Here is a 25,346-nt window from a genome sequence, read left to right as displayed (position 1 = left end):
GGTTGGCCACAGATAAGACTGCAAATTGTCTGAGCTCAAAGTTCTTGTCCCAAGCCATCGCCTCCTCCTTCTGAAGAGTTGGGAGTTTGCTTATATAACTATAGAAAGCTGGGGTTTTAGAACCATGGCATGATAGAAACTTGGGGTCAAACTGTTTTACAACATCTTGGAACTCACACACGAAATGTGAGTGTACTAAAATTATAGAATGTTCTCATCTTTGAACATTAGAACTTAAGAATCCTAGTATGTGAGACCCCCTAGAATTAAGCTAGTCAACAAATACTTCTACAAGCCTACAATGTACCAGGCAGTAGGTTAGATTCTGGATATAAAGACATGAACAAAATTTCCTAAGGGTCTTGCTTTCAGGGAGGTTCCGGAGAATGTCAGAATTTAAGAATCATAAAGTGTGAGATTCTTAGAAAAACAAAACATTGCTGTGTTGAAATCCTAGACTGCCAAAGGTAGAGTGAAGCCTTGGATCATTCTCTCCAGCTCTCTCTACCTTTTTACGAGGCCTAGGGCCTGTTGCAGGCAGGTCGGAGTAAAATCTCAGTAATAAGAACATCATTTCAATTCGGTGACATCACAGAATGGCCAGCTTATAGGGGGTCAGGGATCACCCAGTCACCACTGCTGCTTTTATCAGCGAGGCCACTGAGGCTCAGAGAGGGGCAGCGGTTTGATAGATCACATGGCCCTGTCAGGACTAGACCCTGGGTTTTCAGGTGTGTCTTGAAGAATAGGCAGAACAGAAAAGGCTTTACATGTGTTTCCGAGATTGCCATTTGCCAGCCTGCGCTGAGGCCCCAGCTCTTCAGAAGGAGTTTGCAGCAACTTGCCCTGCGGAGGCATCAGCCCCGCCCCCGGCCCACGTGTGCAGTAGATCCCCGTGTTGGGAGCCCCTCCTTCCCGTTGATGCGTGTTTTATTTTGCTCCCTCCCCCTCCCCGTGTGCCTCAAAATCAATTTTCATTATTTTTTCTGTCTGTGTTTGTCTTTGTGGTTCGCAGGTGCTCCCTTGCATTGTTCATCCGCTTCATCAACCCCTATTGAGCAGTCCCCCTCCCCGCCCCCCTCCCCTCCGGCCAATGAGAGCCAGAGGCGGTTGCTAGGCAACGGTGTGGCCCAGCCAACCCCGGACTCAGACTCTGAGGAAGAGTTTGTCCCTAATTCATTCTTAGTTAAAAGTGGCTCCGCCAGCCTGGGGGTCGCGGCGAACGGTAAGTCCCTCTCTCTTCCTACTTTTGCGGGTTTGTTTTTAAAAATGTCCTTTCGTTGCCGATGCCTGCTTGGGCCGCTTGCCGGGGCGGAGGGGCCTGGTGCATGGTGGGCTCCGGGGGAGTTGGGGGCCTGGCGTGGCTCCGCGGGCTCAGGCAGCCCCGCTCTTGCCCCGCGGCGCCCCTGGAGTGTGCAGGAGTTGGGGGGCTGTTTCTGTCCCCAGCCCCCATGACAGACATCGGACAGGCAGATGTACGGACAAAGATGCACAGACAGACACCACAAGAAGGAAACATCAGGTGAAGGCCAGACAGGTAAAGGTAGAGACAAAGATTGACACAGACAGAAAAAAAAAGGTTAAGACATCGGCAACACTGACCAACTACCTACTGTGTGCCAGGGACTGTGCCAGGCACTGTCACAACCATGCCCAAGAGATTCAGTATTTTAGTGTCCCCATTTTCACTGAAAAAACTGAGAAGGATGACCCCATTACCCATAGAACAGCGCTGGCTTTAAAAGTTCTCCACTTTCACAGAGCCTGGAGACAGGCAGCCCTGAAGCCCCAGGCAGCTGCAGGGCTAAATGCTGGCTGCAGAGAGAACCACTGGGTTTAAGCATGGATCTGCAAGCTCTCTTATTCTGAGCTCTGCCCTGGCGTTCTTAAGGTGGGAGGTGGGGTATGGTGGAAGAGCTCCAGGGTGACCAGCTTGTATCCCCTGATCAGGTGCTGTTAGACTTGAGCCAAGGTGCTTGCCCTCTCTGTCCAGCAGAGGCCAGTCCACTTCTTTGCAAGGAAGCCCCGGAAGGAATTCAAACCTCTAAGAGGTGGGGCAGGATGTACATGAGGTAACCTAGGATCACCTTAATAGCCCCAGGATTTCCTGATGCTAGGACAAGAAGAGAGGAAATGAAACTGTTTCCCCACAGATAACACTGTAGGTTGTGTGTCAATTTGGCAAACATTTATTTATGTAAGTGTTTGTGTGGTACTAAATTCCAGGCCAGATTCTGAAAAAGGAGGCAGAGGTTCAGAAAGGGATAAGACAGTCTATGGGTTCTGGAATCAAACAGCTTTGAATTACATACAAACTTTATTGCTGTGGGACATTAGATAAGTCACATTGCCTCTCCAAGCTTATTTCTTCAAGGGTAAAGTGGGCATTGTAGTGCCGACCTCATGATGAGCACCCATCACAGTGCCTGGAACAGAGAAGGAGTGTGGTAAATGTTAGTCATTGCCTAGTCCCCTCCACCTGCCTCTAGGGGATTTACAGACAGCCTGTCTGTGAAATCTCCCAGCACACTGCCCGGCACTTGGGGATGATCCAAGAAATGTCAGATGCCATCTTTTCTCTTGGGAGCACATCATTACAGCCCAAGGCGGCAAAGGCGGTAGGAACCTAGTATGTTCTGTGAGCGAGGAGGGAGCCTCTACTCTGCCTGAGAGAATGAGGAAGTGCCTCCTAGAGGAGGCGCTCACAGGACTTGAAGGAATTAGTGAGGTGCGCCAGACAGAGATTAGCAAGGGTGCTATGGGCAGAGGGAACACACGGACAAAGCACTCGAGGTGGGGACTTGGGAAGCCTGCCCCAGCCCTTTTAAACCTGGGAGCCTGGGCTGTAAATAGGTGTGAACCTTGGAAGGGTCTGGAAGGCCATGTGGTAAAAATCACCTGAGCTCTTCTGGGAACTGGCTTGAGTGCCCCCACCAAATGACAATGAAGGGCGGTCATTACCCACCCACCTTTTCTAGTGAGGACCTCCCCGCTTCCGCGCTTCCGCTGTCTTTGACAATCAGAGAGATCTTTGTCCTTGATGATTCTCTTCTGACAGGATTTTACACCCTGCATTCTCCATGACCAAGACCCAAACCTCCTCCTTTTTTCTCAATGCTTCCTGGGGTGGGGTTGTTTTCTTGGTGGTTCAGTGTCCCTACTCCTCTATGCCTTTTAACTGCCTGTGTTTCAAATGATACACAGAAACAGGAACCCTGGGATGGGAGCGAGGAGACCTGGTTCCAGAGCCAGCTCTGTGGCTCACTGGCTATTTATCTTTGGCAAATCACTGTCTTTCTAAGCCTCCGTTTCCCCATTTTGCCAGTGGTGGAACAATCTCTAAGGTACCCTGATTTTAGGAGTGTCATGAGTTATTCCCCTCAGTAGCCTTCTTAAGCTTTTGGAGTAGGGGGGAAATATATATATATATGTATATATATGTGTGATGATGTTCTTTGTTCATTTCTGAGTAAGCCTTACAAGTAGAAGAGAAGGCAAGAGATTAAAGTCCTTAATCTCTTCCTTTGCAAATTAACTGAACAAGAGCAATCGCTTTGTTGCAAGTTCTAAGGCAAATTGATGACATTATTGCATTATTGATGTGCAGGGAAGGAGATGGGGGACTTTAGCCTGCAGCTGTCTGCTCGGGGCTGCTCCTGCATACTTCTGCACCCCAGGGGACCTTGTCACTTTGGATCCCTTCCCCAGGCCCTTGCTCTGAGTGTCACTCTAAAAGTTGGTAATAAGGATGTCTCATGCGGGAAGGAAGAGTCTGAGTCCTTACTGGTCTGTTGCTCTGGGGTTGGGATCACAAGAGAGCCCAGTGAGTCTCTACCATGGCTGGACCCTGCCTACTGCCTTCCTCTCCCCTGAAACCCCAAACCAGGGATCCTCTATGAGCCAAAGGACCTGCTGGTACTGGTGTGGACTCAGCACTAGTGAGTGAAGATGAGAGTGCCCTGGAACATAGACGTATGGGGCCTAATAAATGCTTTTAGGGTTTTTAATTTGATTTTTTTTTCATGGAAAAAATGTGAAATTATTTTAATGGAATTATCTGTATTGTTTCTGCCAATTATAAAAGTAGCAATGCTTATTAACATCCAAATAATATGAAAAGGTAAAATGTTAAGTTCTTTTATAATCCTTCCTCCCAGAGATAACTACATTTAACAGTTTGGTGCATGGTCTTTCAAAGACTTTTAATTTAGTGTTCATTTAATAAGTGAGTGAATGAACCAATGAGCAAGCAATGCTTAAGGACCACAGTGTAGCAGAGAGCTATAGCCATTGCTCTAGAGACAAGCCTGAAATTGGATCCCAGATGTGCAACTCGAGGCAGTGTTTCCAACCTCTGGGAGCATCAATTGCTCCATCTGTGAAATGGGAGAAAACCTTCCAAGGTTGTGATGGTGTTTAAAGAAGTTAAAGCTGATAAAACTTTTCTATCTGTCCTCCCTATCTCCACACCCCCATCTCCTTCCACCAATTTGAGACCTTAGAGACCACCCTCAACAGAGCAATTGCTTTAGGGCCAGCTGAGACTGCATTCAGATTGTATTTTAAATGACAAAGAATGCCTCTCTGGCTCCTAAAGGGTGAAAATGAGACAGTTTCCTATGGTGAGAGCTGAGGCTCTTGGAGCCAGCCTTCCCAGGAGCTTGCACTGGACTCTCCAGCATCACCCCCAGAGGCCCTCTGCCCACAGCTGTGTCAACTCCAGCCTGAGCTGCTATCCTGGTCTGGTAGGCCTCAGAGCTGCCCTGCTAAAATCCCCATGTAAAGTACAAAGAGGATCGTGGGGTATCACAGAACAGCTCATTGTCCCTGCGGAGAAGAAAACAGGGGAAGTAGCTTTTTCTCTTATCAAAATCCTAATCCTTTCCCAAGGGTAATCATCCAGAAATCATTGATATATATAAAGAAAGATTTCACTAAAATATCAACTAGTCACAGTTGAAAAAGCAAAGGAGGTGGTTAGGATTAAGTAGGTATTCGTCCCTACCCCAAAGAAACTTTTCAGAATAAATATTAAATGTTTCATGAATTGTTATCTAAATTCTAAAGCAAAGGGGCTTTAAAAACTTGGTGGTTAATATTTAAGAGGGTCAGGGAATAAATAGCTCTGAGAAAAGTGTCAGTTTCTCAAAGCCTAGGTAAGGTAGTGGGGTGGGTGGGATAATTTACATTTAATAAGAACTTTCTATGTGCTCAAAATCTTTCTATAAAACATGCATTATCGTATTTGTGTCTCCATTTGCGTCCCTTTCACTGTTTAGGAAACTGAGGCCCAATAAGGGGCAGTGACTTGCCCATTGACCATTGATCATAAGGGCATGGAAAAGATTCAGACCCAAGCCTGTTTGACTCTAGAGCCCCAATTTTTTTCCTTCTGTTGCTTTTATATTTTGTTTCAAATATCAGATCCTGTTATTTCTGTCTTCTCCTTAGTAGGAGTTTGAAGAAGATAAGAGGAATTCCACCAAAGCAAACCTGGTTTTAAGAGAATTCCAAGTTGTTGGATTCCTGTTACCTCACAAACATTTATGAATCCCCTATTATGTGAGATGAATCAGACCAGATGACTGGGCATTACTTTGGTGCAGCTTCCTCAGAGCCAAACTTTGGATGCTGGGCCGTCCATGGCTCTTTTCTTTCTTCGGCACTGGGTCCTTAGTGCCTTGCCTTACAGATTTCTCACTGGTCAGCATCACTGCTGTTTGGCAGTTTCATTGACTTTCTCAGGTCTTAAGCAGCTGGGATTATTTTGTTTTGACTACCAATCCAGTGGAGGAGTGTTTATTTTTCTTTCTAAAAGGGAAACACTGCTATGTTTGTAAGCTCCTTCTAAAAGTGTTTTCTTAAAACAAAAAATTCAACTTAATTTAGAACCTATTCAGAGTCCCTGGGGGAGTCAACCAAGGTCCTTTTAAGTCAGATTATGAAATCAGAAAGCAAAATTGTGCCTGTTTCTAACAGTTGAAAGGAAGATCCAGTGAGATTTTTGTCTTCTTTCACTATGAATTTTGTGGAGCCTGGGTTTTTTGTTGTTGTTGTTGTTTCATGCCAACTGCAGTTACTTGGATCTGCTTATTTACCTAGTTCTGGGGGTATAGAACATTGGGGTATGTAAAGTTTTCAGCACTTTTGTTCACCACTTCTCTCAACTCTTTTGCATCAAAAGACCCTCGCTGGTAAATAAATTCTTATTACACCAGCTATGTAGCAAAGTTAAGTACCTAACTTCCGTTGGCAAGACAAATTGATTTCTTCCTTTATTTATTCATTCATGATGACATTTTAAATGTTTGTGGATGTTTTCCAGAGAGATGAGGGATGAAGGGTATTCTAAACAGAGAGACCCTTTAAAATTGGTATTTAATTTATTGAGTTAAAATTCCTTAAATGAAACCCTTGGAATCAGAAGCACTTTAGAATTTGGAAATGTTCAGATTTAAGAATGAAAATGGAGTACATATTCTGTATTTCTCCTAAAATTCCTACAGTAATCAAACACATCACTATTTCTGCCATGAAACATGAATAGTTATTATACTCATGGGATTTTAAAATGACTCCAAGCCTCAGGTCAGTTCAGGTCAGGTTTTGCCACTAAATGAGTTTTGGTTAAACATCTAGTCTCAGAGTTTTGGGGTTTCAGAATGATGGCTAATAGATGGTCATCCTGAATTGTGTCTTCTTAAAAATGAGGGAACTGGACCTCAGAAAGATTTAGCAACTTGCTCATGGTTGTAGAGCTAACTAGATAACTTGAAAACTAGAATGCATGATACAGGTACAAGTTGCTGACCAGGAAGCTCCATAGATGTGCTTATTGTTTATCCATAATCACTGCTTAGAAAGGCCTAGCCCCTCTGCTTTAGAAATGAGAGTTCAGGAGGCCAGCACCAGCAGGCTGGGTGGCTCTAGGCCTGGAAATTCAGTAGGAAAGAAGCCAAGTGGTCAGAAGCCTAGAACTCGGCAACTCTGAGTTGATAAGGAGCATTTCCTGATAGGCCCTCTGCTGTCTGGCCCCCTTTCTTTGATGCCCCACTGTCTTCTGTACTGATTCCTCTCTAACAGTCTGGGACCTAGTTATTCCCATGTCTGGTTCCCTCATGCAACTCCCAGTTCCTAGAGGTAGGCCTTGTATACACTATCTCCAGCAGTGAGCACAGTGCCCTGTGTATGTGTATGTGCTAAACTCAACATTGAAAAAAAAAGCACTGATTTCCTTTCTTCCTTCTTTCCACCAGCACCCTGTCTACACACATGCACAGCAATAATCCTAGGAACGGGGCACTGAGGCACATACATGATGCAGCTGTGGAGAGTCACAGAGATGAAGCGATTTGCCTAAGTACAAAGTCAAGATGCAAAGCCTGGTCCCAGACTCCAGTGTTCGTTCCATTCTACCAGGTGCCTCCCTTAACTAGACAAGCTCTCACCTATGGCCTCCCACCTGGGGCAGACCATTATGCCCCCCAATTGAGGGCAGTGGTGACAACCTCACAGGAGTCACTTCCGTTTTTATACTGTTGACAAAGCCCTTTTTCATACATTACCTCGGGGAAACTCTGATGACTTTAATTTAATTGCCACATTGGCTTTCTAGGAGGTAAGACTTCATCCTGACCTTGCAAAATAAACAGGTCACATTTTGAATTAATGTAACTGAGCATCCTGGGAGAACCAGGACCCTCTAATTAGTCACTCATTGTAGACTCTTTGCAGTTCCTTTTCCACTAATTTCCCCGAATACCACTGCATTAAAAGGTACAAAAATAACATTTTTCATGTATGGCTTGATTGGACCTAGGAATTCCTAGACCACCCCCCGAGGAAGGCATATTAGCTGCGTGTCCAGGCTTTTTCCATCTGGAAAGTAAGCTTGGTTTGTGTCCCTGTGGAAATGGTCATGGTCTGCTCCATGGATCCCTTGTGGACACCAGACCACATTTTAAACATCTCCTGACACTTCAGGGCCCAGACCACTGAAGAGGCACCTGGAAGGAGGCCAAGGAGAGTGTGGGAGATTAGGAGAACTCACATTTGTGTACCCTCTCATTCCCAAAGCTCGTTCTCCTCTGTCCTCTCACTGAATCCACAGAAAAGTCCTGTGAGGTTGGAGAAATGTGAAGGAGGGTGAACACTGTGTCCACGTGAGAAACAGGCTCAGGGAGAAGCAGCTTAGCACAGAGCTGCCCCTTGGCCACAAGGCTTGGAACTAGTTTGGGCTTTGTTCATGGATGGTCAGTCCAACATGTGAGGCTCACTGCCATCATGTGAGGCCCGCTGCTATCATGTGAGCTCAATTTCCCAGTTACAAACTTCACCTGGAGAAACCTCATCATGAAAACCTGCTTACAGAGAGGCACAGGCCTGGGAGCAGATCTGCTTTGATCCCAGCTCTGCCTCTAGCCTGCTGTATCACCTTGCAAAAGGCTCATCCATTGGTTCTTCGGCCTTCTAGTCTGAGCAGTGAGAGAACTGGATGAAACCAGCATTTCCCAAACCGTATTCATTTCTGTGTCACTGTCTTAGTCTGTGCCTCAGTGATGTGCCCACCTACATGGTTATTTATGTTCCTTTAAACTGCTCCCATTTCCAAACTTTTTCTCCTTAAGTGAATTTTTTTATTTCAAAAGGAAATTGTATATTACTGCTGCATTCCACTTGCCATATGGCAAGTGTATGACTTGCCATAAATAGAAGGTAACTGTAAAAATAAATACTATGAAAGCAGGTTATCCCATTCTGGCGAGAGAATGTCTGCTCGAGGACACTGAGGAGAGATTTGCCTCTCTGCATTAAACAAGGACACTGGCAACTAATAGGTGGTAAAAACACACTATTTCCAAACTTAGACTTCCTCTTTGACATCATCCAAAGGGTTGAAAGAAATGGAAGCTATTCCGCATGTGACTCGGTGTTATTTAATGTTTGTTCTCACTGTAATAACTTGAAATCACATCCCTTGGGTACACAGCTCTGTGGCTTTTTCCAATACTCTGTAGGATTTTAATGCTGCCCCCACACAGCCTGTGCACCTTGAGAATAAACATCTCTTGCTGCTCTCAGGCCCATCCTTCTTCCCTTTCCTAAACGTGGTCTTTAGGAGCCATCTGTTCCCACCCTCCCCCAGGCAGCCCCCTGCCCTCTACCCCTGTCATCAGGTCTGAGCTGGGTGCTTTGAGCTCAGCTGGATCCCCCATTACTGGTTAATGGCCCCCAGTTTAAACCAGGAAACCTTGTGGCTTCCTTTTCTCCCTCCTCTCCCTCTCCTTCTGAACTGCCATTATTTATATAGGTGTTTGAGATTAAACAACTAAAAAAAAAAAAATTCCCTCTGTTTTATAAGGCCTAAAAGGACTGAAGCCAGAAGAAAAACAGAAATGGCACAATGTGGAGCAATGGCAGGGAAAAATAGGTTATGGAGGCTTACAGGCCTGTGCTGTGTAGCTTTGGGCAATTTGCTTAACCTCTCTGGGCCTCAGTCTCCTCTGTAAAATGGAGACTAGTACAGTCTTCCCTCTCTATCCACAGGGGATTGGTTCCAGGACCCTCCCACAAGTGCAACCTCCACGGATGCCAAAATCTACAGATGCTCAAGCCCTGATATAAAATGGCAGAGTATTTGCATATAACTTACAGACATCCTTTTGTATAATTTAAATCATCTCCATGTTACTTATAATACTTAACAATGTAAATGCTATGTAAATAGTTGTTATATTGTATTTTTAAATTTTATATTGCGTTTTTTTTTTCGATTTTTGATATTCAGTCAGCCGTTGGTTAAGTCCATGGATTTGGAGGGCCAATTGTACTTCACATAATTGTGGTGTAAATGAGAAAATATGGGTAAGGCTTCTAGCATAGTGATTGCTGTATAACAGATGCCCAATGAATGTCAGCTTCCTTATTCCCTTTCTGGACCCCAAAAGTTTTTGGCCAGATATTCCTGGGAGGCAAGCAGATTCCTACACTCTTACCCCTCCTGGCTTGGAAGAGCCCCAGCAATTAACAGCTCAGCCTGGGAGTCCTGATCTTTAATCCCCCTCCCCCTCCTAGGTGATTTCCAGAGGTTTGGGGTGGGAGAGTGAGCCCAAGGCAGCAGCTAAACAAACATAGCACGTGGTCTCAGAGACAAAGCCTCAGATGCTCTTGCTGGAGCCCCTACGCTGTTTCCAGTCCGCATAGTTCCAGCGATGGAGTGCTGATGTTTGGTACCAGATGAAACGCTGTGATGCTTTTTCCTTCTGGTCAGCTGGCCTTCCTGCAGAGTTGAAAGGAAAGGAAAATGACTGGTAATTCATTTATGCTACACTCCTCTTTCCTGGTGGATCCTATTTCTATAAATAACTCGGGGAAGCTGCTAACCAGCTAACAACAATACCTATATTTGCACTTCCAGAAACCCTTCTTTAGATGCCCCAGTGGAACCTTGGGGGAATGCATACCTGATGTGAGCCAAGCCCCTTTCCCCGCTATCTCAGTGACCTCACCAAGCTTACCTCTCTTACCCAGTTGCCCATCTATAAAATGGGAATAAGAATAGCAACCTAGAGAGTTTGCTAGGATAAAGGAGACACAGGAAAACATCCAAGACACTGAGATCAAGGCAGGTGTTCAGTGTTTACTGATCTTCTCTTGGCAAATAATAGAGATCATTTTTAGGGGGTAAGGAGGTTATCTCATCAAAACTAAACTTGTGATCACCCGTCTGCTATCATCCTGAGAAGGAGCAAAAATGGAAGTGGAGATGATCCCTATCTATTTGCCAGTTTTGCAAAATGCTGCTCCTCTTAGCCGAAACATTCCTACTATGTCTTCTTTCTCCTGGACCACTTCAGTAGCATCCTCCTGGCCTCCCTGCCCCTGTCTCTCCCTTTAATCGTCCCCTCACACTGTTCCACGTCTCAAAGAGCCCCTGCTGGTGCCCTCCCTGGGTTTCCCACTGCGAGCAGCTCGGGTCCTGATCCTTGGCACGGCAGCCCCAGCCCTTCTTCCCAGAGCCCTATCCTTCCTCGAGCTGCTTACTTTCGTGCAGATTCAACACAGTTTCAGTACCCAGTACACGGCCTCTGGTCAATGTCTGGTGATGTCGGCAGAAAGGGCCAAACAAAGCCTCACTAATCAGAGTGAAACAGGGGAAGGGTCTTTTCAATTTCCAGTGATATGGAGGAAAAATGAGGCTTGTTGACCCTCAGAACCAATTCAACTTAGCAAATTTTTATTAAGGACCTACTGTGTGCCAGGGCCCAAGAAGGATAGAAAGCAGTCAGCTTGCCTCTGCTGGGGAGACAAAAACACTAAACAGCTTGCCCTGAAGCAGTCACCAGTAAGGGGAACTGGAGAGGGAGTGCGCTGGGGTGTGTGGGGCTACAGAGGTGTAATGCAAACTGGGCAGTTGGGGGAACTTCCTAGAGAAGGATGCTAACTGCTGAGGAACATAGGCAAGTTGGCACATTCAGGCTCGTCTGGAAGTGAACTTTACTTTTATGTATCTGTAGGGCTCCTATGGACTGAATTGTGTTCACCATCAACATTCCCCACAACCCTCAAATTCATGTGTTGAAGCCCTAACTCCCTATGTGATGGCATTGGAGATAAGGCCTTTAAGGAGGTGATTAAGATTAAATAGGGTCATAAGGGCAGAGCCCTGATCAGATACAGCCAGTGTCCTTATGAAAGAGGAAGAGACCCCAGAGAGCTCTCTCTCCTCCATGTGAGGACACAGCAAGAAAGTGGCCAGGAAGAGAGCCTTCCCCAGAAACGGAATCCCATCAGAACCTTGATCTTGGACTTTCCAGGCTTCAGAACTATAAGAAAATAAATTGCTATTATTTAAGCCACCCCATCTATGGAATTTTGTTACAGCAGCCTAAGCTGACTAAGACCAGAGCTCTGGTATAAGGATGAGCCTAGACATACATACTTTGCATGTCAGTTATTTGTCTGCAACCAAATGCTCTCAACCTAATTGTGGGGTCTGGAAGTGTGTGTTTCCTCCATTCATTCATTCATCCGTCCATTCATTTAGCAGACTCTTCCTGGTGTGTGCTCTGTGTGGGGTCCTGGCTGGAGCATGAACTCTGGTCAGATCTCATCTGTGCCCACCGCGTGCAGCCGTGTGCATTGGGCACATATGAAGGAAGCACTGTGGTCCTCTGCATGGACAGGGGGACAAGGCAAGGCTCTCTTCCTCTCTAGGAAGGAAGGGCTGGCACGGCAAAGGCCCAGCTTTACAGCCCACTCTCCATCCATCCCCTGCCAGCTCTCAGGGAGCAGCCCTTGAGCTCCATTTTCCCGGGGTTGGATGTGGGAGGAGACAAGCAACATAACCTGCAGGCAGGTGTGCTGGAACCAAAGAGAGCCTGATCACACCTTTGAACAGCAGAACAGATGAGCAAATCCCATTCCTGAGCAGCTACAGGTGCCAGGGGCTTCACCTTTCTCATTCCATTGAGTCTGCTCAGCTGGGAGGCTCTAGAGCAGAAGAGCTGAGAGTGTGGGTTTGAATGTTGGCTCTGTCATTACTAGCTGTGATCTTTAGCAAATGCTTTTAACCTCTGAGTTTTCATTTTTCCCTTATGTGTAAAACAGGGATAATAATAATACCTACATCATTGGTGGTATTAGAATTCAATGTGAAATAATATATGTGACGTACTTAGCAAAGTCCCCAGTTACTGTACAGTCTTAATAAATGGAAATTTCTATTGTTGTTATTTTTTTGGTTAGTGTTTTACTCAACAGAGCCTCAGAAAGATATAACTTGCCCAAGGTCACAGAGATAGTAAGTGGCACTTTTGCATCCCAAGTATACCTGGCTCTTCACAATCTTTTCTCACGCTCACCAGGCTGCCTCCCTCATCTAACAGCCATCTCTCCCTTTCTTGACAATCCCCAGGCAGTCATAGGGTCTAAGGGAACCTCTAAAGCAGATCAAAGATTTATTCCCCCCTACCCCCCTCCCGAACTATACCCTACCCTGCTGCACAGAGGATAAAGCTGCATGTACATTTTGGGGGCAATTTATGACCCCTGGCCAGAGGCCCCTGAATGGAAACCGCTGAGTTGCACTCCGGCTCTCTGCTCTGTTCAGATGCCCCTATTGGGCCCCGCGTGGATGACAAGATGATGCATGAGGTCTGGCTAAGCAGCTTATTTGTCTTAGCTGGTGATGGCCTTTGTCCTGAGGTGGGTTAATGGTAAGGGGCAGTGGCCCTTTAAGGCCTGGACAATGGGCAGGCTTCTCAGGTCATCGAATCACTCAGTGGAATGGCCCTGAGTCCCTTAGAGCCCCTCAGAAAACAGAAGGCCTCTGCTGACCCTGCTGATCACCCATTGATGCACCCCTGCTCCAAGCAAAGGGGAACACTGGAATAATGGAGAGAGAATCAAAGAGCATTCGAATGACAAAGGACTTCAGAAGAGGAAACTGAGACAGAGAGAGGACAGTGGTCATTCCTGACTTCCCATCTCCCCCTGCAGCCAGTTCTGCACTGTGCTTTCATAGCTTGGCTTGTTTCTTTCTCCACATGCAGCAGGCCCACACCTAACCAGACCAGGCTGATTTTCCCAGCTGCTCCTTTCATTGCTGAAACCTAATGCTGCAGATTTCAGTTCCAACTTCTCCACCTGGCAGCCATGGCCCACTAGAATTCACCCCTTTCCCTACTTCTTGAGCCCCTCTGATCCTTCCCCAAGCCCCCAGTCTTGTGAGCCACACCATTTAGCCTCTGCTACCTGCTTCAACAAAAGCAGCTTGCTCCCTTCAATCAGTTTCCTACATTTGCTTCTGAATAAAGATCCTATTTAAAGATAACTTCTAATATTAGAATTTTTTCCAAGTTTGAAACCCACTGATTTAGATCAACCCTTTTATTTTATGGAAAATTGCAGAGCTGGGATTCAAAGCTAGGCCTTCTGATTCCCAATCTTGACTTCCTCTCAATGTATGTATTTTATTTATTCATTACACAAAGATTTCTAGCACACCTACTGTGAGTCAAATAGTGAGCTGCTCCCTAGAGTACTGACATATGTAAGACAGTGCTCCTACCCTCAAGGAAGGGCCTGAGCATTAACATCCAGTCCTGCTGAGGGTTCAAAACACAATCATGAAAATGCCTATTGACTTTGGCATCCACGTGACCACTGGCGACTTTTGTAAGGGCATTTTCAGAATGTGGAGGCTAAAACCAGAGGAGGATGGATGGGATGGGAGTGGGTGGACACAGTTTAAGTAAATGATCTAAAGAGATTGGGCTTTGTGTCACAAATTACTTACTAATTACAAAGGGAAAAGAGTTACTTTATAGTGGGGAGATTAGGAATCACCAACTTAACCAAGTGACCAAACTTAGCGCTCCATTAGTGAGCCATCCTAATATGAAGCAGTAAGAAGTACATCTCATCACATATCAGGTCCACTTGCAAAAAAAATGCAACCTGAATCCAATCATGAGAAAACAATCAGACACATCCAGAATACAGGACATTTTACAAAATAACTGGCCTGGACTTCCAGAAAAGCTAATACCAATTTGGGTGGGTGGGAAGCTCTGGTGGATTAAAAGAGAATAAAGAAATACAGCAGCCAAATGCGAAGCTTGACTCTTACAAGTGATTGAATCCATTTTTTCTAAATGCTATAAAGAAGATAGTTGGGAAGAATTGGGGAAATTTTAAAATATAATAAGTATGTTAGGTGATATGGAATAATTGTTCATTAGTAGTCATATTGTGGTTAGATGATAGAATGTTCTTATTCTTAGGAGATGTGTGCTGATATAAAGTGTACTGAAGTCTACAACTTTCATATGGTTCAGAAAAACTTTTTATGCATAGAGATGAAGTAATGTGGCAATATATTAACTGGCAGATTTAGATGAAGAGTATATGGGCTTTTCTATGCTATTCTTTCAACTTTTCCATAGGGTTGAGATTTTTCAAAATAAAAAATGGGAATGACTGTACTTAGATTGGCTAGAGACTGGACAATAGCAGTTGGGTTTTGGAAAGATTTCTTGGGACGGGTGAGATTAGGTGCTTTTTTTCATGAGAGGCCACCCTCACAACCAAGCAATGCTTTACGCCAAGCATTGACTTCTCCTCTTGGAATACAGAACCCCTCCAAACCTTTACAGAGAACTGATCGTTTGGCAGTTGTGATAAAACAGGCCCTTCCTAGGCGTGGAGGGAACTTCAGCAAGGCACTGGATCCAGTAATGGGAACCACATTGGCGGGAGTGTAGGCAGCCCCACCCCAGAAATAGCCCTTCTGTGCCGAGGCAGGACAACTGGAACAAATTATGCACATTCATACTTATTAAACTGCCTTGGCACCAGAAGTGATCCTCGTAACCTGAGCTTTACAACGGCACAGCCATACTTAAAGTTGGGTCAGCCTTGCCCCCGCACTCTCTCTGTCGGAGGTTTATAGCTAAGGCATAATAACAATTCAGCATGAGCTGAAACATGAAAACCTCCTCCAGATTGCAAAGGTAAATTTTTCTTTTTAAAGTTTTCTGAGGAGGCAGTGTTTAGGAATACAATCTTATCTGTCTCCTTCTGCTTTTCCAGTCCTTGGCCAGGTCCCCACACACCCTGCCCCCAACCCACTCCCTACCTCAAGCCTAGACCACAATCCAGTCACACACAGAAGCTGCTGCATCCTGTAGTTGGAGGGTTCTGTTGTGACCACGGAGTCTTGGTTTCTGAAACTGAGCCTTGAAGCTGTGTGGCCTTGGGCAAGTTGAGTCCCCTCTCTAAGCTTCAGCCTCTTGGTTATTTATAGACAATATTTATTACAGGGTTATCCAGACCATACAGGTGTGTGTGGTCACTGAGTACGTGAGACCGGTGCACACAGTGGGTGCTCTGTAAACAATGAAGTTTGCCTCATATATTGATTCTTCCTTTCCTGAAAGATTTATCTGTACAGTGGAATGTTGTTTGACAGCATTTTACCCACAGTAGAATTTCTTTCAAAACCGGAGTCAGTCCTCTCAAACCCTGCTTCTGCCCTATCAACTAAGTTGATGCGATATTCTAAATTCTTTGTAGTCATTTCAACAATGTTCACAGCATCTTCATCGAGAATAGGTTCCATCACAAGAAACCATTCTCTGCTCATCCATAAGAAGCAACTCCTCATCCACAAAAGTTTTACCATGAGATGTCAGCAATTCAGTTATATCTTCAGGTTCTACTTCTAATTTTCTTGCTACTACCAACACACCTGCAGTTACTTCCTCCACCGAAGTCTTGAAGTTCTCAAAGTCACCCATGAGAGTTGGAAGCAGTTTCTTCCAAACTCGTGTTACTATTTCACCCCTCTTCTATGAATCACGTTAAAAATCTGCTGTTAAGGCTGGGTGCAGTGGCTCACGCCTGTAATCCCAGCACTTTGGGAGGCCGAGGCGGGTGGATCAATGGGTCAGGAGATTGAGACCATTCTGGCTAACATGGTGAAACCCCGTCTCTACTAAAAATACAAAAAATTAGCCAGGCGTGGTGGTGGGCGTCTGTAGTCCCAGCTACTTGGGAGGCTGAGGCAGGAGAATGGTGTGAACCCGGGCGGCAGAGCTTGCAGTGAGTTGAGATCACCCCACTGCACTCCAGTCTGGGCAACAGAGCAAAACTCCATCTCAAAAAAAAAAAGAAAAGAAAAGAAAAAGAAAATCTGCTGTTTAGTGTAGCCACCTTCATCAACAATCTTGGCTAGATTCTCTGGATAACTTGCTACAGCTTCTCCCCTCAGCACATGCTGCTTCACCTTGCACTTTTTTGTTGTGGAGGCAGCTTCTTTCCTTAAACCTCATGAACCAGCCTCTGCTTGCTTGAAACTTTTCATAGACAGCTTCGTTACCTCTCTCAGACTTCACAGAATTGAAAAGAGTTAGGGCCTTTGCTCTGGATTAGGCGTTGGTTTAAGGGAGTGTTGTGGCTGGTTTGATCTTTTATCCAGACCACTAAAACTTTCTCCATAAAACATAAAACAGCCAAAAGTCTGTTTTGCCTTCTTATCATTTGTGTGTTCAGTGGAGTCACAATTTTCATTTCCTTCAAGAACTTTTCCATTGTATTCATAATGTGGCTAACTCTTTGGCTCAAGAGACCTAGCCTTCAGCCTATCTCAGCTTCTGACGTGACTTTCTCACTGAGTTGAATTATTTCTAGCTTTTGCTTTAAAGTGAGAGGCACGCAACTCTTTCTTTCACTTGGCCGTTGTAGGATTATTAATTGGCCTAATTTCAATATCATTGTGTCTCAGGCAATAGAAAGGCCAGAGGAGAAGGAGAAAGACGGGGAATGGCCAGTCAGTGGAGCAGTCTGAACATGAACCTTTATCACTTAGGTTTGCCTTCTTACATGAGACACAGTGTGTGACATCCCAAAACAATTACAATAGTAACATCAAAGATCACTGATCACAGATCACCATAACAGAGATAATAATTGTTTAAAATTTGAAATGTTACAACAGTTACCAAAATGAGAAACAGAGACATGAAGTGGGCACATGCTGTTGGAAAAATGGCTCCAATGGGCTTGCTTGATGCAGGGTTGCCACAAACCTTCAATTTGTAAAAATATGGTATCTGCAAAATGCACTACAGCAAAGTGGAATAAAACAAGGAATGCCTGTACATAGATCTCTATAGAGAATCGTTGTTTTGATTATGAACAGAAGTTTTTCCAAACTTACTCTTGTTTTTATCTAAAAGATAGCCAAAGTACAGTTCTTAATGGAAGAGAAATCATGTGGAAAATCACAGGAAAATAATTTGATTTTATCCTTTTATTAAGAGTTTTTAGTAAAAGGGCAGGAGAAGCTTTGAAGTCAGATAGACCTCAGTTCAAATCCCAGCCATGCCACCTACTGGCAGAGTAACCCAGACAGATTAGTAATCCATTCTGAGCCTCAGTTGCTTCATCTGTAAAATAAGGTATAATAATACTGACCCAGCAAAGAGAACTGAAGATGTAATATACGTTACGAAAAGCTCTTAGCCCAGTACCTAGCAAATAGAAAGCATTTAATGAACAGAGCTACAATTAATACTGAATCTGAGAAGAACAGGAATGTTCCTGATATCCAGACCTGTCTCTCAAGTATTGTTCTTGGGCACCAGGAATGACAGACCAAGGGAAGCCAGCTGACATCAAAAGCCCTGCCCTGCAGATCTTCAAATGGATGATGAAAATTCACTGTGATTTCTGCCCTTTTGAAGCTGTCTCTTAGCCTCGCCCTTCAAGTTACTAGGGATTTGATGGGCTGGGAGGACATTGAGGATGAGAAGAAACTTCAATTTGTTATTTCAAAGTAAGGCAGCTCCTTCAGATAAGGCAGCCTGGTTTGTTCAGAGCCTGGGTTCCCAGATGTGTGGTCAGGTGGGGAAAATGATCTTCATCAGCCTTTTTCTTTTGGCAAACGTACTAGGGATGGGTAGGAAAGTGTGGACCAGAATCAGGTTCTTTGCTTTTTTGTCTGCCTGAGTCAGGACTACGAACCCCATACTGCTTCTGCAGAGGTTGAGCATTTTCACTAGAGTCACCACATGTCAGCTAGCTCATCCCAGGCAGACTTCTGCTTCCAATCCCAGCTCTGCCTCTCACAAGTGATGACACTGGAGAGTCCCTCTGCCTCCTTGGCCCTCACTTTGCTTATCTCTAAGGAAAGAAGAAGACCAGCTGCTCTGCTGGCCTCTTTAGCCTGTCATATGGCCTCTGTGAGATAAGGCATGTGAAAGTATGAATGCTTCCAAGGAGGGGAACACAAAGGTGGTCCTCACCACGCACTATGCAGTGAGGCAGGCACGTTGTACACACACCTTTGTGCAACAGGCATTTTCCCAAAAGGCTATACCCAAACAGAATGTGTTGGTACTAAAATACATGGCAAATAGAATCTTTAATAAATAGAAGCATTTTAAGTACAGGATTGGAGATAGAGAAAACTAATATTTATTTACCACATGCTACTTTTATTCTGATTTTGTCATCAAGATTCTTGATGGTGTACTTTTGCACATTAAAGTAGCACACCTGGATTATAAAGATTTTCAAACAGGTTGTCTACAGTATCACTAAAGATCTAGGTACATTTCCCGACTAGAAAAAAAAACAGTTTTTAAATATGTCTTGAAAATTTCTATCCCTCTGGACAAATGAGAATTTATGACAGACAATTAAATGATGTGTATTTGCTGAATGTGAATTTCTCCTGGTGAAGCAGAGAAAGTAATATATAAAGAAGGGCAGAGGGTAGGAAGGGACCAGACTTGTGTCCTGCTCATTTGCACAACGGGTCAGACATTTCCACTCTCCGCATTCCTCAGGATAAGAGTCTGCTGCTCACACTGACTCCCACCCCTTGCCCCTACACCAAGGTGTCCTTTTTTTCTTCTGTCTCACTTCTTCCGAGAGTCAGGATCCTTCTTGGAACATAACTCAAGCTTCAGAACATACTTCCTTTAGGACTGGAAAATTTCCTAGAAGTTGGGGTGTGAAATCTCCCCTTTCCTCCAGGGCCTCCTTCCCTAGTTTGGGGGTTGCCGCCTACAGACTGCATTTGCTGTCTGAGCAAACCCAGCACATCTTGTCTCAAAGGTGCACATTCATTAAGGATAATGAGTTGAAGTCCTCTTCTTTGGAGCTAATAGCAAATGCACATTTCTGGGCTGGGGAGAAAGAGTCTGTCCTGAAGACCCTCGCAGGACCGTGCACTGACTCTTCAGGGAGAGTTTCATTGGATTTGAAAGTCTGGCCAGAATCCTGAGCACTTCTGGCCTGACAGGGCTTCTCTTGGAAAGACACACAGTACCGTGGAAGGGCACAGGCTTTGGAATCAGCCAGAACTGGCTTCAGATCACCATTTCTCCAATTTGTGACCACAGAGCGTTGGACAATTTACCTTCCTCACTGAGCCTTTTTTTTTTTTTTTTTTTTTTTTTGTCTGTCATGTAATAAGGATAATAAATCTTACCTAGGAGTGGGGAGAGGGAGGCAAATGAGGTAGTATTTGTGAAAAGTTAAGCAGGAAGCCTGGCACATACAAGGCACAAAACAAGTCCATCCTTTTGCCCACTGGCTCCTCTGGGACAGATTCTGCCTCGTGTTGCCCACAGAGCTTGCACTTAGGAATGACTACGGGCTCAGAGGAGTGGGAGGTCAGTCAGCCTTTGCCCTAGAGCAAACTTGTCCAACTCATGGCCCACAGGATGCCTGCAGCCCAGGACGGCTTTTGAATGCAGCCCAACACAAATTCATCAACTTCCTTAAAAAATTATGAGACCTTTTTTTTGCAATTTTTTTTTTTTTTTTTTTTTTTTTTTTTTTTTGAGAACAGGGTCTTGCTCTGTCACCCAGGCTGGAGTACAGTGGCGCAGTCTCAGCTCACTGCAGCCTTGACCTCCCAGGCTCAGGTGATCTTTCCACTCTGCCACCCAATTATTAGAACTGCAGGCACATGCCACCATGCCCAGCTTTCGTTGTTGTTGTTGTTTTGTTGTTGTTGTATTTTGTAGAGATGGGTTTCGCCATGTTGCACCAGGCTGGTCTCAAACTCCTAAGCTCAGGCCATCTACCCAACTGGGCCTCCCAAAGTGCTGGCATTACAGGCATGAGCTACCACACCCAGATGTGATTTTTTTTTTTATTTCAGCTCATCAGCTATCATTAGTGTTAGTGTATTTTATGTGTGGCCCAAGACAATTTTTCTTCCCATATGGCCCAGGGAAAGGCAAAAGATTGGACACCCTTGCCCTAGAGGAAAGCCAGAAGTGAGCCTTGGTCCACCATAGCACTACATGCTATCTTCAGTGTGTCTAACCCCATAGTTCCCCAGGACTGTCATGGGAGCCAATGAGAGCCTGTGTACAAAAGTGCCTGGCACACAGTAGGTGCCAGAAAGTGTTGAATCTTACAAAAGAGAAATCTGATTAAAGACAGACCAAGAATGCAGCCTGTGTTGTGTCAGAGTCAGCTCTCTGCCCATTTCAGGGACAGCTTTGTGAGGTGAGAGTGAGTCCAGGCAGCCTCGGGCTGCAGGGAGAGCCTGCTCTGGATTCTACAACACGTTGGGGTGGGCGCTGAGAGCCAAGGGGTTCCTGTTCCCATGTCTGCCCTGTCCCAGCACCTGCTGCTTGTGGGACCCCCCCGGCACCTTGCCAGGGCTTGCCTTTCTGCCTCCCAGCCTAGACGTCAGGCTGCTTCCAAGTCACATCTGAATGGGTGTTGCTGAGGCCTGAACAGAACAGCCTTTCCCTACTTGGGCACCCCTTCCCCACCCTCCCTCAGCAGCTTGGGCAAATACTTTAGGCAAGTCCCTAGGCCTTCACCTATAGGCCCACCTGCCAGCCCCATATGCCACTTTCTGTTTCTCAAACACACCTGGTGCCTTTCACAGCTCTGCAGTTTTCCACAGGAACACCTTTGCTAGGCACATAAGGTGCTAAGTGCTTTTATGTCTCTGGTCTCATTTCATCTTCACAGCAGTTCTGAGACACCAGCATTGTTCCCTTTTCACAAGTGAGGCAACCGAGGCTCAGAGAGATCATGCAATCTGCCAAAAGGTCAGGCAGCTAGCAGGTGTGAAGCCCGCAGGGTTCCGGTGCTAGAGCTCACAGTCTTTGCACCCACCAGGCTGTGAGCTCCCTGGAAGAGCTTTAGGGCTCCACTGGCTTGCGGGGGACATGCCTGCCTGGGCATTCAAAATGCAGGATGTTTGTTCACTCTTTCGCTTGACAAAGTGAGGCAATTTGTCAGGTTCTTTCGGTAACTTTTCAGGCAAAAAGGCTCAAGTGAAGACAGCTCTTGGCTTTAACAGAGAATGGCTTGAGGGTGCTATTTCTGATAGGCCTAGGACCAGGGAGAGAAGAGAAAGCAGCTGTAGAGATTGGGGTAAGTGCTTGGCTTGTCAGAAAGATAATCTCCCCACACCTGTGCCCTGGAAACACAATCCAGGCCCTGAGATGCACTTTCATCTGTCACCATGGCGTCCCCAGGGTGACCTGCCCAAGCGTATCCAAGCCGGTGGGGCTCAGGTTACAGGGCCCATTCTCAGGGTCCTTGAGTCCCAACAATGCCTGTTTGTCCTTTGGAACTGCCATCTCCCAGGAGGAATGTTAATGGGATGGAGCGGGGCTGGGAGGAAGAAGAGACTGACTTCAATCTGAGCCTGCTTCCTTGTCAGCCTCTTGAGTGAGCTCATCCGTGAATGTCTGCTAGTCCTTCCAAGAGACACTTAAACCATCCCCAGGAAAGAGGAATTCGTCCTCTGCTCTTCTAGACCAGACCATCACTCCTAAGTGGGGGTGGGGGTCCTCCGTTTAATCTGGGAATTAGCCTACCCCTTGGCAGCGCTTTTTACGATTCAATTCAAGAAATATTTTCAAAAGCGGAAAAACTGAAAATGACTTAGATGTCTAATAATAGGAGGTTGATAAAATAACATCTGTCATTTGATGAAATTTTAGGTAGTCATTAAAATCATGTTTTCAAATAATATTTGAAAGATAAAAGAAAACTCTCATAGTATAATGTTAAGTGGAGATTGGATATAAACTGTATATACAGTATGAACCTAATTTGATAAACATATGCTTAAATAGTAAAATAAAAGACTAGGAGGAAATATATATATATACCAGGGAGCGTTAACAGCAGTTATTACTGTTGTAGCTGTGACTGGTTTTTGTTTTTTTCTTTGTACTTTTTTCTTTTATACATTTTTTTCCTTTGTACTTTTTTCTTTTATACATTTTCTAGGGAAAACATGTTACTTTAGAGTCTAGAGGAAATTAATTTCTTACAAATTAATTTATTTCACTCCCACTATATAGCTAGCATTGTGCTAGGTGCTGCAGATAAGAGATTTATCTGAAGAACCTAGTCTCTGTCTTTCATGAGCTCATAGCCTAACAGGTTTGTTTAAAAATATACAAGCAGATAACAAAAATATGTTGTTTTTAACAACAATAACAGTGATTATACCTACACCCCTTTGTTAAGTGCTATGGATTGTTCCAAGGGCTTTATGTATGCTTGCACTTAAACATTGCAGTTCGATGAAGTGGGTGGCTTTTAACTCATTTTACTAATAGTTTGTACAGGCTGCTATGGGAACATAGAGAATGGAGAGATTAAGTCTCTCTGTGGGGGTCAGGAAGGCTCCAGTGAAGAATTGGTACATCTGCTAATTCTTTCAGGATAAATGTGAGTTCTCCAAGCAGACAGAGCAAGAAAGACTTTTTTGGGTACAGGCAATACCATGCACAAAGATACCAAGGAATGAAAGAACAAGACATTGTTGTGAAATTGCTAATACCACGTTCCTTCCTCCCCAGTGAGATGCTAGAGGGGCCTTCAGGGCCAGTTTATGAAGGGCATAGAAGATCACGCTGTAAAGTTTGAGCGTGATTCTATTAGGCAGCAGTGAGCCATCGAGGAGCTCTGACATGGTCAGGTCTGCCTTAGAGAAAGATCATTCTGGGCTTCTGAAACCCCGTGAAAAGCTCAGCCGTATGTGGAGAGAGAAGTGTTCCTCTGGAGACTGAGTGTTGCAGGAAAATTCATCTCCGTTCCAGCTGAAGTAGCAGAGAAGGAGAAAGGAAACAACGGGAGGCCACAGAAATGTGTGATTTCCGTTACCCTTATCTGCTTGTAGAAAGTCACTGCAGCCGTGTGGAATCAAGCCCCCAGATGGGAGCTGTATGTGCACAGAAATGTGTTTACCACCCAGACCATGAAAAGGTGTTACCGCCAGAAGAGAGATTTGGGAATTCCAAATGGACTTTTGGTTTTGCATGCAATTTCTGGGCTTAGTTAGTCCAAATCACTTCTGCTTTTGCCATAAGAACAAGGGAAAGTCTTGTGTAACCATGCTGTAAGTACTTATACTCCAAGCTTGTTTGGAGCTGCATGTAGTATACAAATCCCCAAACCCCTCACCATAAATCTGACAAAGTGCTAGAAAGCCAGCGTAACCCTCCTTGGTTTTGTTTGCCAAGCTTTTGGCCTGCCAGATGATGGTCTACTCTGCTTGGCCACAAGGGTTCTGCTTGCAACAAACGAGATGAGCAGAATAATGTAGGCATTTGCTCATCAGGATTGTTTCTTATTCTAACATTGCCATCCTATTAAAATATTCTTTTTTTTAATGAAGTAATGATAAGTAGAGGGCATATTTTTATTTTGTTATTTTTGTTCTCAGCTTAAAAAAATTGACTATGAAATGCAAATCTGGGCACCACAGAGCCTATACTTTGTTGATATGTACTTAGTGCCAGGTGCTAGGAGGAATGCAAAGAAGAATCAAACATGGACGTGTTCCTTAAGATAGATGCTTGTGAGTGGTAAATGACGAGTATCATTTGGAAAAGGCTGGATGTTATCACTGAGAGATGCTGGGTGAAAAGTACATAGGAACTCTTTGTACCATTTTTACAAGTTTTAGGTGAACCTAAAATTATTTCAGAATAAAAAAGGCTAGCACCTAGGGTGACTGGCAGGGTGCCAGCAGGCAGAATATAGAAAGGAGTAGCGTGGGGTTGTCATTTAAAGCTGCAGCAGGAAGAATCTTGAATATCAGGCTAAAGAGTTCACACTTTATTCTGTAGATAGTGTGAAGCCATGGAAAGTTTTTGATTAAGACCAAAACATAGTCAGATTTCCTGCTAGAACAATCACTCAATTATCAGGGTGATGGATGATTGTAGAGAAGTGAGCCTGGGGATTGTTAAAATAACCTCGGTGGGAAAGGATAATCTTTAAAAGTATCCCTATGTCAAAAGACAAAATTACAACAAATTTAGATCTTAATCGGCTTTTATTTGTGATTCTAGAATTGGGCAATACTCATTTTCCAATAGGCTAAGCAGAGGAGGTTAGCTTTGTAGTCAGAAAAGGAAAGCAGAAACAGAGACCAAAAAGTGCATTGGTTGTTTAAATTAAAGCAGAGGGGACTTCCTTATCATGCTGGCTAAAACTGGCCTGTTTGGGGATGTGACTATCATCTCTCTCTCCTGATTTCTTACAAGGCCAGATAAACAACTTCATTTTGGCTTGGTAGTGGAATTTCTGCATGAGTGACTCCATTTTGGTTTGCTCTGCTGGGCCTAGTGCAAGAGCTCAGTCCAAACCAATGGCCTCCTATAAATTTTATTTAACACCTAAGAGAACTAGCTCTGCAGGTTGTTAATAGGAGCTATTTGAAATAGGGGTTCCGTGGACAAATACATTTGGGAAATGTTAAGGTGGAAGAGATTCCTTACTGCAGGAGTTCTCAGCAGCATTAACTTGTTAGCTAATGTGCACTGTGATTCTCTAAG

At 44.7% G+C, this 25,346-nt stretch overlaps 1 protein-coding gene across 1 annotated transcript in view; it reads left to right on the top strand.

The window, feature by feature from the left end:
• TENM4 (teneurin transmembrane protein 4) overlaps nt 1-25,346 on the top strand; it is a 3,098,737-nt gene that overhangs the window by 2,783,969 nt on the left and 289,422 nt on the right. Inside the window, exon 11 of the mRNA XM_050757454.1 lies at nt 1,016-1,225. Coding sequence (XP_050613411.1) covers nt 1,016-1,225 — 210 coding nt within the window. The remainder of the gene's footprint in view (nt 1-1,015; nt 1,226-25,346) is intronic.

The sequence above is a fragment of the Macaca thibetana genome, chromosome 14 (genome assembly GCF_024542745.1).
Source record: "Macaca thibetana thibetana isolate TM-01 chromosome 14, ASM2454274v1, whole genome shotgun sequence".
NCBI lineage: Eukaryota > Metazoa > Chordata > Mammalia > Primates > Cercopithecidae > Macaca > Macaca thibetana.
This window is presented reverse-complemented; position numbering and strand designations above follow the sequence as displayed.